At 45.4% G+C, this 23802-nt stretch overlaps 1 protein-coding gene across 1 annotated transcript in view; it reads right to left on the bottom strand.

Annotated features, from left to right (window-relative positions):
• Positions 1-22171, bottom strand: part of pear1 (platelet endothelial aggregation receptor 1) — a 46501-nt gene extending 24330 nt beyond the window's left edge. Inside the window, exons 1-5 of the mRNA XM_062965067.1 lie at positions 21938-22171; positions 8053-8151; positions 5133-5240; positions 3483-3583; positions 2348-2440 (exon numbers count right to left, since the gene is read on the bottom strand). Of these exons, the coding sequence (XP_062821137.1) occupies positions 2348-2440; positions 3483-3583; positions 5133-5240; positions 8053-8147 (397 nt within the window). The 5' untranslated portion in view covers positions 8148-8151; positions 21938-22171. The remainder of the gene's footprint in view (positions 1-2347; positions 2441-3482; positions 3584-5132; positions 5241-8052; positions 8152-21937) is intronic.
• Positions 22172-23802: the final 1631 nt, after the last annotated feature.

Genomic DNA, 23802 nt, shown 5'->3' with positions numbered 1-23802 from the left:
TGCGCAGCTGCGGGAAGGGGTGGCCTGCTGGTTGAGGATGCAAGTGGCAGAGTTTTGTGGGCGAGGAGTTTCCAAGCTCATTCAAATATCATCTGCCTGCGACAAAGAACACAAGCCGGAAAAAGTTACAGAGAATGAACATGTCAAGCTACTCTGGGATTTCCGAATTCAGACAAGAGTTTTGGAGCACAAGAATCCTGACCTCACAATCCTGTTAAAAAACAAAGTATGTAAATAAAAGAGATAAAGTTATACATGATTGTATTGCAAGCAATGTTAGGTCTCTTCGTTTATACTGAGTGCGATCAATGTGTCTAATGAGTCCACGTCCTAGTACAAACCTTCTGGATAGCAGCTGGGTTCCCAGATGGAGGGCCCCTGTTTGCACATCGTGGTTTACCATTTGTGATTTGTTTGTGGTTGTTGCAAACCTCAGTGTGGGGCTGTGGAACCCATTGTGAATGAAAACCGAAGCCCCGTCTTCCATGCCTTGATTGGTAGCACATGAAAGCTCCAACCACGGCTGGGGAAAGAGTTCCTTCCCATTTGGTATGGGCCTGTTCTCTCCCTCTGACACACACACACATTCCACAAGCTCTGTTGCCACGTTGTGGGCTGCCCGACAACGTCAACCCCTCCTCCTCTTCTGAGGGTCTTGGTAGAGGCAGCGGGTTCCCACGCAGAAGGACCGTCCCTCTGGGCTTAGGGTTTATGGCAGGTCACTCCCTGGGAAATAAACACTCTAGATGGGGCAAGGAATAGGGGGTGACGTCTGCCTCAAGGAGAGGGAGGAGAGTAGGGGGTGCCCTGAAATCCTGGAGCTTTTTCCCCTCAACTGGTTCCTCCAGAGTTGTTGCCGGTCTGAGCAAGGAGATCATTGCCATTAATGTTTTCTCCTATACTTTGTTCATTTTTAATTCCAAAACGTAACCTACTTTCTGGATAGCCCTCGTATGTATCAGGATCGTCTTGTCCTGCAGTTTTCACAAGCAGGCTCAGCTACATATTATTAACCCACTATTATTATTATTATTATTATTATTATTATTATTATTATTATTATTGACACAACAACTTTGTATGACACAGCAAACAAGATAGACATGCTGGATTTCGTATCACAAAATCACAAGTCGAACACTTCCCAAGTGTCTAGGACTGTGTGATGTATTTTCGGATGATGCGTGCAGATCCCAGTAGGGTGGCCTTTTGCAGTTGGCAGAGCGTAATTTTGTCAATGTCTATTGTTTCCAAATGCCGGCTGAGATCTTTTGGCACAGCACCCAATGTGCCGATCACCACCGGGACCACCTGCACTGGTTTCTGCCAGAGTCTTTGAAGTTCAATCTTGAGGTCCTGATAGCGGCTGAGTTTTTCTTGTTGTTTTTCGTCAATGCGACTGTCACCTGGGATGGCGACATCAATGATGCAAACCTTTTTCTTTTCCACAACGGTGATGTATGGTGTGTTGTGTTCCAGAACTTTGTCAGTCTGGATTTGGAAGTCCCATAGTATCTTTGCGTGCTCATTTTCCAATACTTTTGCAGGTTTGTGATCCCACCAGTTCTTTGCTGCTGGGAGGTGGGACTTGAGGCATAAGTTCCAATGAATCATTTGGGCCACATAGTTGTGCCTCTGTTTGTAGTCTGTCTGTGCAATTTTCTTACAGCAGCTGAGGATATGGTCCATGGTTTCGTCAGTTTCCTTGCACAGTCTGCATTTTGGGTCATCAGCTGATTTTTCAATCTTGGCCTGAATGGCTTTTGTCCTGATGGCTTGCTTCTGGGCTGCAAGGATCAGGCCTTCTGTCTCCTTCTTCAGGGTCCTATTCGTGAGCCAGAGGCAGGTCTTCTCCTTGTCAGCTTTTCCTTCAATTTTGTCAAGGAACTTCCCATGCAATGTTTTGTTGTGCCAGCTGTCAGCTCTAGTTTGTAGTGCGGTTTTCTTGTACTGGGTTTTTTGTCTGCTGTGCTTTGAGGAGTTTCTGATTTCTGACTTCAATCAAAGAAGGTTCTTCACTTTGTTTTCCATATTCTGCCAGTGCATGTTCTTCTTCTTTGACTGCTTGTTTTACTTGTAAGAGTCCTCTGCCCCCTGATCTTCTAGGCAGATATAGCCGGTCAACATCACTGCGAGGGTGATGATGATGATGATGATGATGATGATGATTATTATGTTTTCTCCTAAGTCTACGGCCAAGAAATCATGACAGAACTTTATTTCTTCTGATGCCCTTTGTTATACGGGAGGAAAGCCTTGTAGGGAGAATGACCTTGCATTTTTCTCCGCAGTGTGAGAGCCCCCTGAAGACATGCCTGAGTCTATGAGAGGCTTGATGGAGACTTACCACTGGAGCAGTCCGTGCCTCTCCATCCCTGCTCGCACTGGCATTGATCTGGCGCTACACACCTCCCGTGGACACACTCCTGGGCACATCGGGCTGGAAGAGAGAAGAAGGGACTTTGGAGTCTCTCCAAAACACTCTCAGCTCCAGGGAGGGAGCAGCAAGTCAAGACTGTGTTGTCGAAGGCTATCATGGCCGAGATCACAGGGTGGTTGTGTGTCTTTCGGGCTGTGTGGCCATGTTCCAGAAATATTTATTTATTTGCAGTATAAATTCTTTCTCACCCCGAAGGGGACTCAGGGCGGATCACATTATACACACATAGGGCAAACATTCAATGCCCATATACACACAGAATCAAGACAGAGACAGACAGACGCAGAGGCAATTTAACCTTCTCCTGAGGGGATGTTCGATTCTGTCCACAGGGGGAACAGCTGCTTCATCATCCACTCTGATGGCACTTCCTCATTCCAACATCATAAATTAGTTAAACTTGCCTTCCCACTTTTATAAGTGGTACCTTTTTTCCTACTTGATAGATGCAACTATCTTTCGGGTTGCTAGGTCAGCAATGAGCAGGGGCTATTTTTTATTTTTAATTGACAGGTGCTCACCCCGCCATGGGCTGGCCTCGAATTCATGACCTCATGGTCAGAGTGATTTATTGCAGCAGGCTGCTCACCAGCCTGCGCCACAGCCTGGCCCCTCTCTCCTGACGTTTCGCCCACATCTATGGCAGGCATCCTCAGAGGTTGTGAGGTATGGATAAACTAGACAAGGAAAACTAGACATAGATGTGGGCGAAACGTCAGGAGAGAATACTTCTGGAACATGGCCACACAGCCCGAAAGACATACAACAACCAAGTCAAGACTATTTCCTTGGAAGAGAGCAAAATGGTCCTGGGGAGCTTGCAGGAACCTGACCAAGAACTCCCTCACAAAGCAGGTCAAAGAAGGAGAAGGTCTTGGATTAGCTTCTCCCATTTCCACTGGCATTACGGTCTACTAGGTCTACTAGGGCTCTTCTCCTCTTCTCCTAGTTCCGCAAACCATATAAGACATCTTGCTCTCTTGCCAGAAAGGCCAATGGGTGCTGAGTTGCCACCCGCCCTCCTTTAAAATGGGAGACTTACGGACACAGAGGTCGTTGCTCTCATAGTATCCCTGGCAGCAGCGATAGCGTCTCCGGTAGTCCATCTTCACACTTTGACGGTAAGCAGTCTTGTAGAGGACTCTGTGAAAGAGCAAAGGGAAGAGTGGCAGATGCCAAGAAAAATGCCCTGCCAAGGAGGTCTGGGAGGGTCCACAGAGGAGGAGCTGGATGCAGCTCAGATACTATGATTCACGGACATCCATTTATTTAGAGCAGAGGTCCTCCAACGTTTTAACTGGAGGGCCGATTCACAGTCCCTCAGACTGTTGTGGGCCCGGACTAGGATGAAATAGTCCAAAATTAGGATTGTTGTTGTTGTGTGTCTTCACGTCATTTCAGACTTAGGTCAACCCTACGTTTAAAGTTTAGGACACAGGCCAGGTCAATGACCTTAGAGGGCCTTAGTTTGGGGACCCCTGATCTGGACGATCTCATAAGACCATAGGTAAGGAAAGGGACCTCCAAAGAACATCTAGATGGTCTCATAAGACCATTGGTAAGGAAAAGGGACCCTCAAAGGCCACCCAGTTGATCTCATCAGGCCATCAGAAGACCATAGATAAAGAAAGGGACCCTCAAAGAACATCTAGATGGTTTCATAAGACCATCGGTAAGGAAAGGGACCCTCAAAGGCCATCCAGATGGTTTCATAAGACCATCAGTAAGCAAAGAGACCTCCAAAGAACATCTAGATGGTCTCATAAGACCATAGGTAAGGAAAGGGACCTCCAAAGAACATCTAGATGGTCTCATAAGACCATTGGTAAGGAAAAGGGACCCTCAAAGGCCACCCAGTTGATCTCATCAGGCCATCAGAAGACCATAGATAAAGAAAGGGACCCTCAAAGAACATCTAGATGGTTTCATAAGACCATCGGTAAGGAAAGGGACCCTCAAAGGCCATCCAGATGGTTTCATAAGACCATCAGTAAGCAAAGAGACCTCCAAAGAACATCTAGATGGTCTCATAAGACCATAGGTAAGGAAAAGGGACCCTCAAAGGCCATCCAGATGATCTCATCAGGCCATCAAAAGACCATAGATAAAGAAAGGGACCCTCAAAGAACATCTAGATGGTTTCATAAGACCATTGGTAAGGAAAGGGGCCCTCAAAGGCCATCCAGATGGTTTCATAAGACCATAGATAAGGAAAGGGGCCCCCAAAGGCTATCTAGGCAGTCTCATAAGATCATAAGTAAGGAAAGTGACCTCCAAAAGCCATCTAGATGGTCTCATAAGGCCGTAGCTAAGCAAACAGACCTTAAAAGACCATCTAGACAATCTCCTAAGACCATAGATAAGTAAAGAGACCTCCAAAGACCAGGCAGAATTAGGTCAACCCTAAGTCTAAAGTTTAGGACAGGGGCCAGGTCAATGATCTTGGAGGGCTGCATCCAGCTGTGAAAGCCTTTGACAACGGTTTGACAGTTCTCCCAAATAGAGGCCATGGCCAGCGAGAGGAGGGGTATCTTCCAGGTGGAAAAGAAATGTCTTCCATAAGTTCTTAGGTATATTTCTGGACAGCTCCTCATGCACTGGAAAAGAGGACACCGGATGGCATATCACAAGAGCTAAATAGGAGCTATTTAAGGAGATGGGAAGGGAAAGAATAAGAGCCTGAAGTCCTTACTTGTGTCGGGTGCAGATCTTCTCAGAGAAAGGCCAGGTCCGCTCACAAGGTTCTGTGGAAACCTGGGCAAAGGGCTGCACATAGGACTCCTTGGAGGGTGCTGTGAAACTGGGTTGGAAAGAAGCATTCAAACCCTTTAGAATAAGTCTGCAATGTCAGGAAGACGTCAAACAAAAGTAAGGGAAACACAAACAGGGATTCAGTCAACACCTTTCCCAATCCATATACAGTAGAGTCTCACTTATCCAAGCTAAATGGGCCGGCAGAGCCTTGGATAAGCGAATATCTTGGATAATAAGGAGGGATTAAGGAAAAGCCTATTAAACATCAAATTAGGTTATGATTTTACAAATTAAGCACCAAAACATCATGTTGTACAACAAATTGGACAGAAAAAATAGTTCAATATGCAGTAATGTTATCTTGTATTTACTGTATTTACGAATTTAGCACCAAAATATCACGATATATTGAAAATATTGACTACAAAAATGCCGTGGATAATCCAGAACCTTGGATAAGTGAGACTCTACTGTAGTTCAATATGCAGTAATGTTATGCTGTAATACTCTGTTTATTATTATTATACAGTAGAGTCTCATTTATCCAACATAAACGGGCCGGCAGAATGTTGGATAAGCGAATATGTTCGATAATAAGGCGGGGTTAAGGAAAAGCCTATTAAACATCAAATTAGGTTATGATTTTACAAATTAAGCACAAAAACATCATGTTGTACAACAAATTGGACAGAAAAAGTAGTTCAATACGCAGTAATTTTATGCTGTAATTACTGCATTTACGAATTCAGTACCAAAATATCACGATATATTGAAAACATTGACTACAAAAATGCCGTGGATAATCCAGAACCTTGGATAATCGAGCCTTGGATAAGTGAGACTCTACTGTACGTGGAAACAATAAAAACAAGGCTCCCCAGCCAATTTTTTCTATGCTCACAGTTGAAAGTCAAGCCAAACCAAGAGGAGTGCGGATCAAAAAAAAAATACATGAAATGGAAGGAAAGGAGGGAGGGAAGAAAACAAGATCAAAAGCATCCCCCGAATTATTGCTTATTTTCTTTGTATTGTTTTTGTTCTCCCCTGCCCCACTCCTTAAAAAAAGGCTGCTTTCTCCTTATTGGAGCCCCTGATGTGTTAAAGCGCTGAGCTGCTGAACTTGCGGACCGAAAGGTCGCAGGTTCGAATCCGGGGAGCAGAGTGAGCTCCCGCTGTTAGCTCCAGCTTCTGCCAACCTAGCAGTTTGAAAACATGCAAATGTGAGTAGATCAATAGGTAACGGGAAGGTAACGCCGTTCCATGCAAGCATGCCGGCCACATGACCTTGGAGGTGTCTACGGACAACGCCGGTCCTTGGGGTTAGAAATGGAGATGAGCACCAACCCCCAGAGTGTGAGTAGATCAATAGGTACTGCTCCGGCGGGAAGGTAATGGCGCTCCATGCAGTCATGACCTAGGAGGTGTCTACGGACAATGCCGGCTCTTGGGGTTAGAAATGGAGATGAGCACCAACCCCCAGAGTGTGAGTAGATCAATAGGTACTGCTCCGGCGGGAAGGTAATGGCGCTCCATGCAGTCATGACCTAGGAGGTGTCTACGGACAATGCCGGCTCTTGGGGTTAGAAATGGAGATGAGCACCAACCCCCAGAGTGTGAGTAGATCAATAGGTACTGCTCCGGCGGGAAGGTAATGGCGCTCCATGCAGTCATGACCTAGGAGGTGTCTACGGACAATGCCGGTCCTTGGGGTTAGAAATGGAGATGAGCACCCACCCCCAGAGTGTGAGTAGATCAATAGGTACTGCTCCGGCGGGAAGGTAATGGCGCTCCATGCAGTCATGACCTAGGAGGTGTCTACGGACAACGCCGGCTCTTGGGGTTAGAAATGGAGATGAGCACCAACCCCCAGAGTGTGAGTAGATCAATAGGTACTGCTCCGGCGGGAAGGTAATGGCGCTCCATGCAGTCATGACCTAGGAGGTGTCTACGGACAATGCCGGTCCTTGGGGTTAGAAATGGAGATGAGCACCAACCCCCAGAGTGTGAGTAGATCAATAGGTACTGCTCCGGCGGGAAGGTAATGGCGCTCCATGCAGTCATGACCTAGGAGGTGTCTACGGACAATGCCGGTCCTTGGGGTTAGAAATGGAGATGAGCACCCACCCCCAGAGTGTGAGTAGATCAATAGGTACTGCTCCGGCGGGAAGGTAATGGCGCTCCATGCAGTCATGACCTAGGAGGTGTCTACGGACAACGCCGGCTCTTGGGGTTAGAAATGGAGATGAGCACCAACCCCCAGAGTGTGAGTAGATCAATAGGTACTGCTCCGGCGGGAAGGTAATGGCGCTCCATGCAGTCATGACCTAGGAGGTGTCTACGGACAACGCCGGCTCTTGGGGTTAGAAATGGAGATGAGCACCCACCCCCAGAGTGTGAGTAGATCAATAGGTACTGCTCCGGCGGGAAGGTAATGGCGCTCCATGCAGTCATGACCTAGGAGGTGTCTACGGACAATGCCGGCTCTTGGGGTTAGAAATGGAGATGAGCACCAACCCCCAGAGTGTGAGTAGATCAATAGGTACTGCTCCGGCGGGAAGGTAATGGCGCTCCATGCAGTCATGACCTAGGAGGTGTCTACGGACAATGCCGGCTCTTGGGGTTAGAAATGGAGATGAGCACCAACCCCCAGAGTGTGAGTAGATCAATAGGTACTGCTCCGGCGGGAAGGTAATGGCGCTCCATGCAGTCATGACCTAGGAGGTGTCTACGGACAACGCCGGCCCTTGGGGTTAGAAATGGAGATGAGCACCAACCTCAGAGTCGGTTACGACTGGACTTAACGTCATGGGAAACCTTGACCTTTTCACTTCTCCTTATCACCCCTCCCAGCTACTCACCTTTCCCAGTAGCTGCAAACATTGGTGTCCCCAGGAGTGAGCAACAGACCCTGATGCAGTTGCATCCACAACAAGACGATAGCGTATGGCATCATTCTCCTGAGGGCAGAGAGAAAAAGGGACAGATGGACAGGGGGACATTCCTCAGATATATAAACCTTACTTGCCTAGTTTCCAACAACCTCACCATCCATGGACGTGGGTGAAATGTCAGGAGAGAATGCTTCTGGAACACCCTGAAAAACTAGCAGCAATTGGGTGATTCCGGCCACGAAAGGCTTCGACAAAACAAAAAACACAACGGCTGCCATGTAAATTAGGCGAAGACGGAGCCTTCAGGACAGAGTCAGCGGTCAAAAACAATCTGTATCTCCTTGGACTGATTCAGCAACACTGAAATGCCAAACAGGGGAAGGGCTAAGAACATGCAGATACTTTGGCTCGGGCACGAAAGCAGTGCAAAGCAGACAAGCGAGAAGAGGCCAAAGGAAAAGATTATTCGGGGCCCCAGAGATCCGAGTTCACTCTGCTAAGTCAAGGCAAGGAGGAAAACCCTTTCCTCTCCAAAAGACAGGACCCAAAGCTCCCAGTTTCCTTGGCTGAAGTGGCAGCTGCCAGATGGAATTGCTGAGAAATGGCTAGTGGCCATGCGTGACTCTTTGCTCCTTGCGCAGTTGTCACTCAGGAAGATCAGCATCCGGGGGGGGGGGGGGGGCTACGTGTGACACGCTAAACACGCAAAGCAGAGGCACCGTCACGAAGGAGAGGCCACGATAGGCATTGCTGTGAGGAGCTTGGAGTGTCTGAGTTGACTTGCAAGGAGACATGATGTGTGGCATCCGTGCATCTCACACTTACGTGAACAAAGGCGAGATTATGGACACAATGTGCATATGCACATACAGGGTGGGGCTGAAAGCCGGGAACGAGTTGTAAACACCTATATTACCTCTATTTCCATGACGGAACCTATTCCAGCCAACAACCAGCTACTCAGGATCTGCATCAGCATTGAATCTGTTTCCCTGGCTTTGGAATTTATTCTCGTTATACTGAATTTACTTCTGCTATACCGTAATTTCTGGAGATATCTCACATCCTTGACACCATCAACACAGGATCTATAACACTTATAAGCTTGATTACCTAGACCAGGGGTCCCCAAACTAAGGCCCGGGGGCCGGATGCGGCCCTCCAAGGTCATTGACCTGGCCCCTGCCCTAAACCTTAGACTTAGGGTTGACCTAAGTCTACCTGGTCTTTGGAGGTCTTTTTGCTTACCTAAGGTCTTATGAGATGGTCTAGATGGTTTTTGGAGGTCTCTTTGCTTAGCTATGGCCTTATGAAACCATCTAGATGGCTTTTAGAGGCCACTTTCCTTACCTATGGTCCTATGAGACCATCTAGATGGCCTTTGAGGGTCCTTTTCCTTACCTATGGTTTTATGAGATTATCTAGATGGCCTTTGGGGGCCCCTTTCCTTACCTATGGTCTTATGATCATCTAGATCAGGGGTCCCCAAACTAAGGCCCATGGGCTTCCAAGGTGATTGACCTGGCCTCTGTCCTAAACTTTAGACTTAGGGTTGACCTAAGTCTGAAATGACTTGAAGGCACACAACAACAACAATCTTAATTTTGAACTATTTCATCCTAGTCCGGCCCCCTAACAGTCTGAGGGACTATGAATCGGTCCTCCACTTAAAAAGTTTGGGGACCCCTGACCTAGACCAGGGGTCCTCAAACTTTTTAAGCAGAGGGCCGGTCCACAATCCTTCAGACTGTGGAGGGGCCGAATTATCATTTGAAAAAAAATACAAACAAATTCCTATGCATACTACACATGTCTTATTTGTAATGCAACAATAACAACAACGAAAGAACAATACAATATTTAAAAATGAAAACAATTTTAACCAACATAAACCTATCAGGATTTCAATAGAAAGTGTGGGCCTGCTACTGGCCAATGAGATAATCAAGTTAATTAGGATTGTTGTTGTTGTGAGCCTTCAAGTCATTTCAGACTTTGGGCCTAAGTCTAAAATTATTTATTTATTCATTTACTACATTTATTTACTACATTTATATCCCGCCCTTCTCGCCCCGAAGGGGACTCAGAGCAGCTGTATGTACATACAATATATTATATTATTATCATAGCACAATATTAGCATTATATATTACTATATTGAACTATACCACTATACTGTAATATTATATGTAATATACAATTAATATTATTATATGGTATTATTAGTATTATATTGTATAACATTATAATATTATTATCAATATTATATGTATCTACAATATATTATATTATTTAAAATGATATAAAAATATTATATTATAAAACTGAGAGCGGGGGCCAGGTAAATGACCTTGGAGGGCCGCATCCGGCCCCCGGGCCTTAGTTTGGGGACCCCTGGTCTAGACTATTTTATTCTAAACCTGTGGAGTTCTGAGGAATCTTTCCAGCACTGCAGAGACTCTGAGTTGGTTTGATTCTAATCCATGTTTAAGCCAATTAAGTCCATAGTAAATCCTTCAAGGACTGCAGAGACTTGTATCATCATGTTTGATTTACCGTATATACTTGAATATAAGTCGACCTGAATATAAGCCGAGGCATCTAATTTTACCACAAAAAAACTGGGAAATCAATAACTCAAGTATAAGCCGAGGGTAGGAAATTTCAGAAATGAAAATATATACAAAAAATTACATTAATTGAGGCATGAGCAGGTTAAATGTTTTTTGAATATTTACGTCAAGCTCTAATTTAAGATAAGATTGTCCAACTCTGATTAAATCCTTATTCTCATCTTCTTCAATGTCAATGTGCTTATGTATCCTTTTAATAATAATAGAGTAAAATAATACATGTAATAATAAAGTAGAATAATAAATGTAATACAGTAGAGTCTCACTTATCCAAGCCTCCCTTATCCAAGCTTCTGGATAATCCAAGCCATTTTTGTAGTCAATGTTTTCAATATATCGTGATATTTTGGTGCTAAATTCGTAAATACAGTAATTACAACATAACATTACTACGTATTGAACTACTTTTTCTGTCAAATTTGTTGTATAACATGATGTTTTGGTGCTTAATTTGTAAAATCATAAGCTAATTTGATGTTTAATAGGCCTTTCCTTAATCCCTCCTTATTATCCAACATATTCACTTATCCAAGCTTCTGCTGGCCCGTTTAGCTTGGATAAGTGAGACTCTACTGTAATAATAATAAAAGTAGAATAAAATAAATGTAATAGTAGCAACAATAATAGAGTACAATAATAAATGTAATAATTATAGAGTAAAATAATAAATGTAATAATACCAATAATAATAGAGAAAATTAATAAATGGACCGTATATTTTTGAGTATAAGCTGACCCAAATATAAGCCAACCAGGATCCTCACCTGAGTATAAGCCGAGGGGGGCTTTTTTAGTTCTAAAAAAAGGCTGAAAACCTAGGCTTATACTCGAGTATATACAGTATAATATTTAGTAAGATACTTTTGCATTATATGCCATAAAGCTGGGCATTGTTTTTGTGAATGTAAAATGTATATGACGCTCTAATATACATACAGTAGAGTCTCACTTATCCAAGCCTCGCTTATCCAAGCTTCTGGATTATCCAAGTCATTTTTGTAGTCAATGTTTTCAATATATCGTGATATTTTGGTGCTAAATTCGTAAATACAGTAATTACAACATAACATTACTGCGTATTGAACTACTTTTTTCCAATTTTGTTGTATAACATGATGTTTTGGGGCTTAATTTGTAAAATCATAACCTAATTTGATGTTTAATAGGCTTTTCCTTAATCCCTCCTTATTATCCAAGATATTCGCTTATCCAAGCTTCTGCTGGCCCGTTTAGCTTGGATAAGTGAGACTCTACTGTACTGTGTTTACAACGTATGTTTTGAACCATCATTGTGCTTTGTATGTCTCATTACATTGACTTGCAAGGAGACATGATGTGTGGCATCTGTGCATCTCACACTTACGTGAGTGAAGGCGAGATTGTGGACACAACGTGTATATTATGCACATACAGGGTGGGGCTGGAAGCCGGCCCTTGACCAGAAGCTCCCGGCCCCGCTCAGCCACCCCCACGGCCTCGGGAGTTTTGCTCTCTCCTGAAAAACAAGCAGCGGCCATCCTCTCTGATACACTTTAACTGATCCCGCCTGTCAGTCTGTCCCGCTCCGTGGAATCTCTCCAGCCCAGAGAGAAGAGCAGGAAGCAGCCTGTGTGAAAACAGGATGCGAACACAGCAAAGGGGGCTGTCCTGTGCGGCCCCTATCCAGCGCCGGCCCAAGGTAATTTTCAAGTGTAGGCGAACAGAATTTTGGTGCCCCCCCCCCCCAAAACCAATCACTGAAAAATAAAAGCGTTGGATAAGTGAAAATGTTGGATAATAAGGAGGGATTAAGGAAAAGCCTAAAATAAAGAACAAAACTCTGAAAACAGGGGGATTCCAGACAGGAAACAATCAGGGTCAGCTAACACCTCCCAACCAAGGATGCCCCCAGGGAGGAAGCAGCCAGGCTTTGAATCTGTTTTTATGACTGTTTTAACGTTTTAGTTTATTGTATATCAGCGTAACGGCATCAATTGCCACTTGTAAGCCGCCCTGATTCCCCTCGGGTGAGAAGGGCGGGGTATAAATAATTGAAATAAATAAATATATAAATAAATATATAAATCTGCAAGGCCATTCAATGCTAATCAAATTGGCCAATTGCAACATTCACACTAGCCTCAAACAGACAAGAGTTCTTTCTCCCACCCTGGACTTTCTACAGATATATAAACCCCACTTACCTAGCTTCAAAACAGACCTCACAACCTCTGAGGATGCCTGCCATAGGTGTCTGGAATTCCCCTGTTTTCAGAGTTTTGTTCTTTATTTAGGCTTTTTCTTAATCCCTCCTTATTATCCAACATTTTTGCTTATCCAACGCTTTTATTTTTTAGTGATTGGTTTGGGGGGGGGGAATTTCTGTTCGCCTACACTTGACAATTACCTTGGGCCAGCCCTGATTGTGCACAAAGACCACCCGCAGGTCTGACCGGGAACACAAAGAAGCAGGGGGCCGCATTCCATTCCACCCCATTCTTTTTTTTCTCCTTCTGCAGAAAACACCCCCACACTGCTTGAAGTTAGGCAAGCTCTAAAGAGGAGGCTGGATTCGCCTTGTTGCTGGGCTAAGAGCCCACTCTGCAGCCGGCTCCAGGGCTCGCCTGGTCACTGGAGGGGGACGGAATGCCTGTGCTCAGCAATATCAGCAATGCCCCCCCCCCCCCCGCCATCCCCAGGAGCAAAACCAGATTTCTGGGGCTAAAAGAGCATGTTACACTCCTAGGCAGTGAGAGCACTGAAAACCAACACAGAGGCCAATAACAATATAATCTTCATTAAAGCAAATAAAGTTGCAAAAGGAAATAAGCAGCAAAGTTGAATAAGCAATTGACCTTTCAGGAAAGATCAAAATTAGTCCAATAAGTGAAAGTCTTATGTCTGATATTAAAGTCCAAAGTCCAGAAACCGAAACACACTCAAACTCAGCTTGAGTATTGAGTGAGGAAAAGGAGCAAAGTGGCAAAGAAGAGTTTCCTGGAGTATATGTCCAAAAGCAGGATCTCAGAGCAAGGCATGAACTGGATGTGCAGGAGCTGAAACGCAGTCCAAACTTGGGCAAGGAGGTAGACCGGCGCCCAGTCTACTCAAGAGTAAGCGCATCTTCAGGCCGCTTGGATTTCAAGAGCCAGACGATGATGCTTCTCAGTGAGAAGTAAAGTTGACACCGCAAAGGAAAGTTCCCAGTGCAATACTTTTATTGCAGTTCATAAGCTCCCCCAAACCAGGTGGATTGCTTCCAACAGACGGCAGCGGGCTCCAGAAGGCCCGCCCGGCCCACCGGAAGTGTCGACACGAGCTCTGGAGTGCCCGACGCAGGCTCCGTTGGGCACTCCGGAGCCCGCATCAGGCCTTCCGGTGGTCCGGGCGGCCCGAAGAAGGCCCGCAAGGCCCTAAGAAGGAGGCGGGGGGGGGGGGGTGTCATCCTCCCAGGGGCCTCACTGCGCCCCCGGAATGATTGCGCCACAAGCGACCACTTAAATGGCCTCGCAGGTGGACCGCCTCTGGGGAGGCACTACCATTGTCCTCTGCCTGCTTTTTCAGGAGCTTCACCTTCAGAACCAAATGCTGGATGGTGTGCGCTGTATTTATTGGCAGAACTTATTTATTATTTATTTACAGCATGTATATTCCGCCCTTCTTTCTCACCCCGAAGGGGACTCAGGGCGGATCACATTATACATATAGGCAAACATTCAATGCCTTTAACATAGAACAAAGACAAGACAAACACAGGCTCCGAGCAGGCCTCGAACTCATGACCTCCTGGTCAGAGTGATTCATTGCAGCTGGTCTCCAGCCTGCGCCACAGCCCGGGCGAAAGCAGATGCCTGATAGGATCAGAGTGGCAAAACTACAGTCAGAAAGAACACAGTTACTCACATTTCTGAAGGGATTGGAAAGTGCTAGTCTTAATTTGTAACAGATATTAGGAATGTGGTCCTAGGCTGATGGGAAGAGTCACAACTTTCAGGCAAAGCCCCTGTCTACTGGATGGCATTTGGCCGGTTGCCTCCTGCTTTGGCTCTACCTGGCAAGACGGTTCCTGTGATTCAGAGGAGGTTCCCGGTTCAGCATTAAGACAAGCGACATGAGTTCGGAGGCAGTGGCAAGAGAAGGCGTAGTCCTGTGGGGCAGGCAGGCGCCTGAGAGTGTTCCTCTTAAGCCTCACTCCAGGAAGTTGGTGCGAGGATCTTTTCCAGGAATGCTCTGGCATGCGCAGGGCTTAGTTGGGCTGATGCCACCTTTGATTCTGCTCATGCCTGATGCGAGAGCATGTTCTAGCCAGGGAAGCAGGCATGATGCTGAGTGTGCCCTCGTTGTCCATGGGAGAGAGGAAAAGCTCTGGGATCTGTCTGCTGCCTATCCACTGTAGGGACCATAAGCCAGAAAATTGTAAACGATTGCCTATGTAGCTTTGCCTCTGCATATGCCCCTCCCTTCCTGAGAGCTGGTGCCTTTCTCCAGAATGTTCCAAGACCAAAAGTTAGCTTGAAATCAACAAGTGAGGTCACAGGTATCACTTATGCCAAAGTGGGTGTGGAAGGTGAGGAAGACCCTCAGCCATTGGTCAATTTTAGATAAGCTGAGATATAAAATCCTTTGTTTGCTATGCACATTTGCATGGTACGGACCCACAAATGGGTACCTATGGCTGTTTCGCCTTATCATCAGCTGTGATAATAATAAAAGGCTTGTCTTATTGCTCTCCTGGAATTCTCTCCTTTACTTCCCCTCCGGGCTAGTCTCCAACACCACCAGTTTAGGTGAAGATCACTAGAGTGCCATGTGGGCTGTAACATAGGAGATTTTCCACAGGCGTCGTGGGGAAGGAGTTAAATTGCAAACTGGCTAGTTTTCAAGCACCAGGGACGGTGTCTGTGGCCTCCACGAAACGTTCCTTATGGGGAGAGCCTAAGCTTGCCTAGCCAGCTGACCGGCCAATATCTGACCATGAGGGCCCTAAGCGTGGGAGACTCCTGGCTTGTTTCGAGCTTCCCACGCAGTGATGCCTTGGGGCTCAGGCTTTAATCTAAACCAGCTCCTCTTCCCATCTCTCCCGCCTCCCTTTCCTGACAGAAGGATCCCTGGCGGCGCCAGCAATAGACGTCGGAGGAGATGGGATGCTAAGCGGAAGCCTCAGGCTTCTCAACTTTTCTGGCAAAGCAGTGGCCTCCCCGTTGCCCAATTCCTGCTCTTCTGGTGGTTCGGCTGGCCCCGCCATCGAGCAAAGGACGTTGTAACAATGCCATTCCATTGAGAGAGCACATTTTAAGCATGGTGGAAGTTGTGCTCGATGGCACCATTGTCAGCACTGAGAACGGCACCGTGCAAATTTTCGTTCCGCTGCGTCTCTTTCTAATTGGTGGTGCTTCCATTTGGACCTTTCATAGGGAGTTGCCTTGATTATGCTTCCATTTGTCATTTGAGTTTCGACTGGTAGATGAGAAAGGGGCCGGGCTGTGGTGCAGGCTGGTGAGCAACCTACTGCAATAAATCACTCTGAGCATGAGGTCATGAGTTCGAGGCCAGCCCATGGCCGGGTGAGCACCCGTCAATTAAAAAATAAAAAATAGCCCCTGCTCGTTGCTGACCTAGCAACCCGAAAGATAGTTGCATCTATCAAGCAGGAAATAAGGTACCACTTATAAAGTGGGGAGGCAAATTTAACTAATTTACAATGTTGGAATGAGGAAGTGCCGTCACAGTGGATGATGAAGCAGCTGTTCCCCCCTGTGGCCAGAATCGAACATCCCCTCAGGAGAAGGTTAAATTGCCTCTGTGTCTGTCTCTGTCTCGGTTCTATGTGTATATGGGCATTGAATGTTTGTCCTATATGTATATAATGTGATCTGTCCTGAGTCCCCTTCGGGGTGAGAAAGAAGGGCGGAATATAAATACTGTAAATAAATAATAAATAAATAAAGATGGCTGAACTGAGGCTGTTGTACTTGGAACCTCTCCCATGATAATGTGATTCGTTGGAAAAGAAGAGAGTGCTGGATCGACTCAGTCAAGGAATACGCAGCTGCTGCCTTGAGTTGGCAAGACCTTGTGGGTGACCAAGGAGACTGCTGAGCCGTGGTGGCACAGTGGGTTAAACCCTTGTGCCGGCTGAACTGCTGACCTGAAGGTTGGGTTGCTCACCTGAAGGTTGCCAGTTCAAATCCACGAGACGGAGTGAGCTCCCATCTGTCAGCTCTAGCTTGCAGGGACATGAGAGAAGCCTCCCAGCAACAAATCTGGGTGTCCCCTGGGCAACGTCTCTGTAGACAGCCTGGATGCAAGGACTGGGTTAAAATAATCCAAGTTCTCCTCTTTCCATTGTTTTGGGCTGCAAAGTCTTTAAAAGTATTGTTTCCTCTGTCCTATTTACGAGATGCAGTGTCCTGTGTTTGTATGTGGGTTTTTGTGTGTGTGTGTATGTGTGCGGTTTTGGAATACCCCTCGTCTGCCCTGCCTCCTGCCGGTTCGTTCAACCGGGCTGTGTGTTGTAACGGTATGTTTGGAGGCTGGTGTGGATCGCAGGCAGGCAGCTCTGGCTCTTTCCCACACAAGCTCCATCTGGAAGGCTTGGGAGAAGGCCATTTCCTGTTTCCAACATGGAGGGAGGGGAGGAGGAGGCGGCCAGGGAGGGAGGGGCAGCGTTCTCAAGATTGATGGAGAGCTTTATTGACTTTCACTGTAACACCTCTGCTTGTAGTTGATGTGGTCCAGATGTGCCTTTCAAGGTTGCGGTACTCTGGAGCTTTTGAGCCGCTGGCACTAGCCAAGGCTTGCAGGCCCGGGTGCCCGGGGCATCCTGTTTGAGCCTGGCAGGGTCAGGTGCCATGGGGAAGGAGTGAACAGAAGCCCACCAGAAGCAAGAGTCCCCACTCCTCCGGGAAGTTAGTCAGGAGGGACAACGAGTGTAGAATTGGCTTTGCAGCAGAGTGCCAAAAGTGCTTCTTTCATGCTCTGTGATACCTCAGGCACCTTTGCCCCTGACCCTGTGACTATTGCTGACCAGGACGAAGAAGACTTTGCTTTTCTTCCAAGTCAGCAAGATTCAACTCCTTTCCAGATGCCTTCTATTGACATTGCTGAGCCAGCACCAATTAAGGATGCCCTTGAAACAGTGCCGGCTCTCCCAGATTCTCCAGACGGGTTAGCGTTTGATCGCAGGGCCTTTTTGAAAAGAGAGAGATTGCAGAGAAAAAGCTTGAGGAGAAGCACCAGATTAGTGGAGCATGGTGACTATGGCTAAGCTCAGTTCTCTTGGGAAGAATTAGGGAGTCAGGCACCTGGCGTGGTGACTATGGCTAAGCTCAGTTCTCTTGGGAAGAATTGGGGAGTCAGGCACCTGGTCTGTTGGAAGCAAGGCATAAATAAATACAATTCCCTAAGACCCCAACAGAAGCACAATTGAGATAAAAACCATCACTGTTCATCTCCGATGGTGGGACCGAGAGAAGGACCTCCCTTCTTTTTTAAGTTCATGGATGCAAACAAGCAATTTGATTTGTGTCCAGGAAAAGAGGGGTAGGCAGGGATATAGTCCTGGTCACAAACGTAGCTCCAGCCACTTGGCAAAAGAATTATGTGCCAACAGAGGTTGCCAAAGACCTGTTAGAGACTAGCCCGGAGGAGAAGTAAAGGAGAGAATTCCAGGAGAGCAATAAAACAAGCGGTAGGTACCCATTTGTGGGTCCCTATTATGCAAATGGCTGTCGCAACATGTGCGTAGCAAACAAAGAATTTTATATCTCGGCTTATCTACAATTGACCAATGGCTGAGGATCTTCCTCACCTTCCACACCTACTTGGCACTCCAGAAGCGACTCAAGTTGCTCCTAACACGAAGAAAAAAAATGACCTAACTTGTTTACTCTGAGCTTTCTTCTCCCTTTGGAACTTCCTGGAGAAAGGCACCAGCTCAGAGGAAGGGAGGGGCATATGCACAGGCAAAGCTACATAGGCAATAGTTTACTATTTTTCTGGCTTATGGTCCCTACACTCCCAATGGCCAGCCCAACACAGAGCCTATCATAGGAGCCAGCGGAAGAACTATCACCAGGGTGAGCTCATTTCACGCAAACATGCAAGTGGCACAAGCCTTCCCAGTGCCAATGCGCTCTTCGCTACACTTGCCCCAATGGAGCTTCAGGAGACTGGAGGGCTGGCGTGATAGTTTGTGTCTCTTCCCTTCGTATTCTCTCTCAGCAGCTGCAGTGGGGTGTCTTTTTCTGACTGCACACGGTCACACTTATTCATCTTTTATGACCTCATGGCAGGAAAAACACAGCCTTTGGGACAGATTGTGACCACAAAAGGACAACCCGGAAGCATCTGCAAGGGAACACACATTTCCTGGAAAGGCCTGTTTGCTAAGCTCAGTGAGAAACGCAACTGGGCAGTAGGCAAGGCCAGAGGTGGCTCTCCAAGCAAGGCACCCATGCCAGCCTCCAAAGGGAGAAGTAGGCCACCTTGTCCTTAGGACATTCAGGCCACGCTGGCCTACCTCTCCCAAACCTGCTTCCTGCCTTGCTTGCCTCTCCTCTTGGGACGTGCAGAGAGGAAGCAGTGGTCACTTCACCTTTGTTCCCCTCTCTCTGTAAACAGGAAGCAAGCCATGAGCAGGTGGCAGAAGTGTCCTAGAAGTGTCACTTTGTAGCCCCATTTCTGTCTCCCAACGAAGCCCACAATTACCGTATATACTCGAGTATAAGCCGACCCGAATATAAGCCGAGGCACCTAATTTTACCACAGAAAATTGGGGTAACTTATTGACTCGAGTATAAACTGAGGGTGGGAAATGCAGCAGCTATGGGTAAATTTCAAAATAAAAATAGATACCAATAAAATTTCATTAATCAAGGCATCAGTAGGTTAAATGTTTTTGAATATTTACCGTATTTCAAAGAAAAAAAAATAAACTAGCTCTATAAGTGGAAAAGTAGGGGTAACAAAAACAATATGGTATCAACAATAACCTAATAATAATAATAATAATAATAATAATAATAATAAGCCCAGGAGCAAGCCATCAGAACAAATGCAATTAAGGCCAAGATTGAAAAATCAGCTGATGACCCAAAATGCAGACTGTGCAAGGAAACCGACGAAACCATGGATCATCTCCTCAGCTGCTGTAAGAAAATCGCACAGACAGACTACAAACAGAGGCACAACTATGTGGCCCAAATGATCCATTGGAACTTATACCTCAAGGACCACCTCCCAGCAGCAAAGAACTGGTGGGATCACAAACCTGCAAAAGTCTTGGAAAATGAGCACGCAAAGATACTGTGGGACTTCCGAATCCAGACTGACAAAGTTCTGGAACACAACACACCAGACATCACAGTTGTGGAAAAGAACAAGGTTTGGATCATTGATGTCGCCATCCCAGGTGACAGTCGCATTGACGAAAAACAACAGGAAAAACTCAGCCGCTCTCAGGACCTCAAGATTGAACTGCAAAGACTCTGGCAGAAACCAGTGCAGGTGGTCCCGATGGTGATGGGCACACTGGGTGCCGTGCCAAAAGATCTCAGCCACTGGCATTTGGAAACAATAGACATTGACAAAATTACGATCTGCCAACTGCAAAAGGCCACCCGACTGGGATCTGCAGCATCATCCGAAAATACATCACACAGTCCTAGACACTTGGGAAGTGTTCGACTTGTGGTTTTGCGAAACGAAATCCAGCATATCTATCTTGTTTGCTGTGCCATACAACGTCGTTGTGTTGATAATAATAATAATAATAATAATAATAATAATAATAATAATTTCATTTGGATCCCACCCTATCTCCCCAAGGGGACTCAGGCCGTCTCCCAACATAGTAACAGGCAAACATTCAATGCTTATACTGTAGAGTCTCACTTATCCAACACTCACTTATCCGTTTTTAATGTATTGTGATATTTTGGTGCTAAATTTGTAAATACAGTAATTACTTCATAGCATTAATGTGTAATGAACTACTTTTTCTGTCAAATTTGTTGCATAACATGATGTTTTGGTGCTTAATTTGTAAAATCATAACCTAATTTGAAGTTTAATAGGCTTTTTCTTAATCCCTCCTTATTATCCAACATATTCACTTATCCAACGTTCTGCTGGCCCGTTTATGTTGGATAAGTGAAACTCTACTGTATAGGTAAACGCAGCTGTTCTTCCCACTAGCTGGGTGAGGTTTTGCTCCTATGACTCTTTGCCTTGGCTTTAAGGAAAGGCCAAGCTGTGGCAGCATCTCTGAAGAAGTCGCATGCCACAACGTCACCTTAGCCTAGGCACAAGGCATTCCCAAGTAGTCGTGGGCAGCAGGAATTATTTATTATTATTATTATTATTTCACTTCACTTCACTTTATTTCTTAACTAGCTGTGCCCAGCCACGCGTTGCTGTGGCAAAGTGGTGGTGGTATTGGTTAAAAATTGTTGTGTAATTTTTATTTGACTTTATTTGCATTTTTTATTAATTTTATTGTAAGTTATATTTTTATTTATTATATTTTATTATTTTCTTGTATTATTTTTAGTTATTTTCTGTTATTATAGTATTTTATTGTATTAATTTTATAGTGTTTTAAATTATTTTTTATTGGGTTGCTAGGAGACCAAGTTGGAGGAGCTTGGCCTTCTTGGATAAAAGCAGTTATTCCTCTCCCTCTAATTAGGACTTTATTTTTCTTTTCTTTTTGTTGTATCAACCTAGAGGCGTGGATGATGGGTTGTGTTGTCAAATTTCGAGGTTGGGGGGCCTGTAGTTTTCTTGTTTTGTCCGCTGCCCTGATGCCATCACTCTTTTATATATATAGATTAGTCACTCTCCACCCGAGTGCTCCGAGCGACTTACAATTTAAAATATCATTCCACAATATAAAAACATTCAACATAAAAACATTCAACCGTGACTATTTGGCAAACTAGACCTGATCTACTCAAAGGCACAACCAAACAGCCAAGTCTTGAGCGCTTTTACAAAAGGTCCCAACTCACATTTCTCACATTTCTATCCCGCCCTTCTCACCCAAAGGGACTCAGGGCGGCTTACAATAACGGCAACAATCCAATGCCCATAAAAATCAATATAAAACAATATAAAATACATTAAAAAGTTACAAAATATAAATTTCAAACATAAAATCAAATGGTACCTTCCTTGGAGCATCAGGAGAGGAATTGCACCAGGGATACGTACTGCCCTCTTCTTCTGCCCTGACTTACCTTTGCTGAGTGTCAACCAAGAGAGCCTTGAGCTTTCGGGATGCAACCAGCACCACAGATGGCTTCTTCGGTGCAATTCAGAGCCAAAGAAGCTTCTGCTTCCACACAGGACACCCCATTCCGTCCCTCTCTTTCCTTCTGGGTGGGTGGCTGGCTTCCCAGTCTGGGCTGGGAGAAGGAAAGCAGAGCCGAAGGGGACCAAGTGGGGAAGAAGAAGGCGAGGAGGAGGCGGCGGCGAGTGGGGAGCCAGGGAGAGGCAGGAAGGGGCTGGGATCCGCTGTCGGCCGCCAGGAAGCCCTTGACAAGGGCTCAAGGGGAAGCATCACAATAATAGCAACATGTGTTGTTTTTTTTTAAACACATTTGGCAAAATGACAGATTGTTTGCAAAACGCAAAACATGCACTGGGAAGGAATGCTTGGCGGTTCTCAGGAGGAAGCTGCAAGTTACCCCATCTGCCCCTAGTAACAGGGTTTAGGGTGATTTGGGGCCTTCCGAGGCTCCTGAGGGTTGGAAGAGGCCAAGACCACGAGGAACTGATTTTAAAAGAGCATACGTCCCTTGTAGATGCCTTAATCTGGACCCATTTGCGAGACTTTAAGACCATACACCAAAAACTCATCCAGTTTCCGGGGAAATCTGGTCTTTTGCTCTGTGTGTACAATCCACGAGGATTATCCAGAAAGTAGATTACGTTTTGGAATTAAAAATGAACAAAGGATAGGAGAAAACATTTACCATATGCAGTTGAAAGCCACACCTAAATACCACTTCTCAACATAGTCGCCATCCAAATCTAAGCACTTATCATAACAATGAATGAGCTTGGCAATTCCTTCCCCACAAAACTCTGCCACTTGCGCCCTCAAAAAGTATAGGAGAAAACATTTACCACATGCAGTTGAAAGCCACACTCAAATACTTCTCAACATAGTTGCCATTCAAATCTAGACACTTATCATAGCGATGAATGAGCTTGGCAACTGCTTCCCCACAAAACTCTGCCACTTGCGCCCTCAAAAAGTATAGGAGAAAACATTTACCATATGCAGTTGAAAGCCACACCCAAATACCACTTCTCAACATAGTCGCCATTCAAATCTAGACACTTATCATAGCGATGAATGAGCTTGGCAACTCCTTCCCCACAAAACACTGCCGCTTGCGTCCTCAAAAAGTATAGGAGAAAACATTTACCATATGCAGTTGAAAGCCACACCCAAATACCACTTCTCAACATAGTCGCCATTCAAATCTAGACACTTATCATAGCAATGAATGAGCTTGGCAACTCCTTCCCCACAAAACTCTGCGGCTTGCGTCCTCAACCAGCTGGTCACCCCTGCCTGCAGCTGCGCATTGTCGCCAAAACGCTGCGTTGGTGGAGAGCAACTAATTAAGAAATAAAGTGAAGTGAAGTGAAAACACCTGGAGGGCCAAAGTTTGCCCATGCATGTACTAGAGGACTAGCTGGCCTCTATAACAGAGTGCAGCGTAGCTAGTACTGTATATGAGCTTATGGGAGGAAACAGGAGTGTCTCCTTGTGGAGAGAAAAAGCAGGGTATAAATAAACACAATAATAATAATAATAATAATAATAATAATAATAATAATAATAATAATAATAAATATGCAGCACACTTTGGTACCGTTAAAAAGATTTAAAAACTTACTTTTATTGCTGCAGGGAGTATATCTCAGATGACAGAGTAGATAGGCAAATGGCGCCCCCTTGTGGCCACCTTGGCATTCTTTGACTGCAAGGAGAGGCGGATAATAATTTTATTACTACTTTCATTATTATTATTATTATTATTATTATTATTATTATTATTATTATTAGTACTTTTAGTATTAATATTAG

The sequence above is a fragment of the Anolis carolinensis genome, unplaced genomic scaffold, assembly GCF_035594765.1.
Source record: "Anolis carolinensis isolate JA03-04 unplaced genomic scaffold, rAnoCar3.1.pri scaffold_14, whole genome shotgun sequence".
Classification (NCBI taxonomy): Eukaryota; Metazoa; Chordata; class Lepidosauria; order Squamata; family Dactyloidae; genus Anolis; species Anolis carolinensis.
The sequence above is the reverse complement of the archived record's forward strand: the minus strand, read 5'-3'. Positions and strand labels throughout refer to the sequence as shown.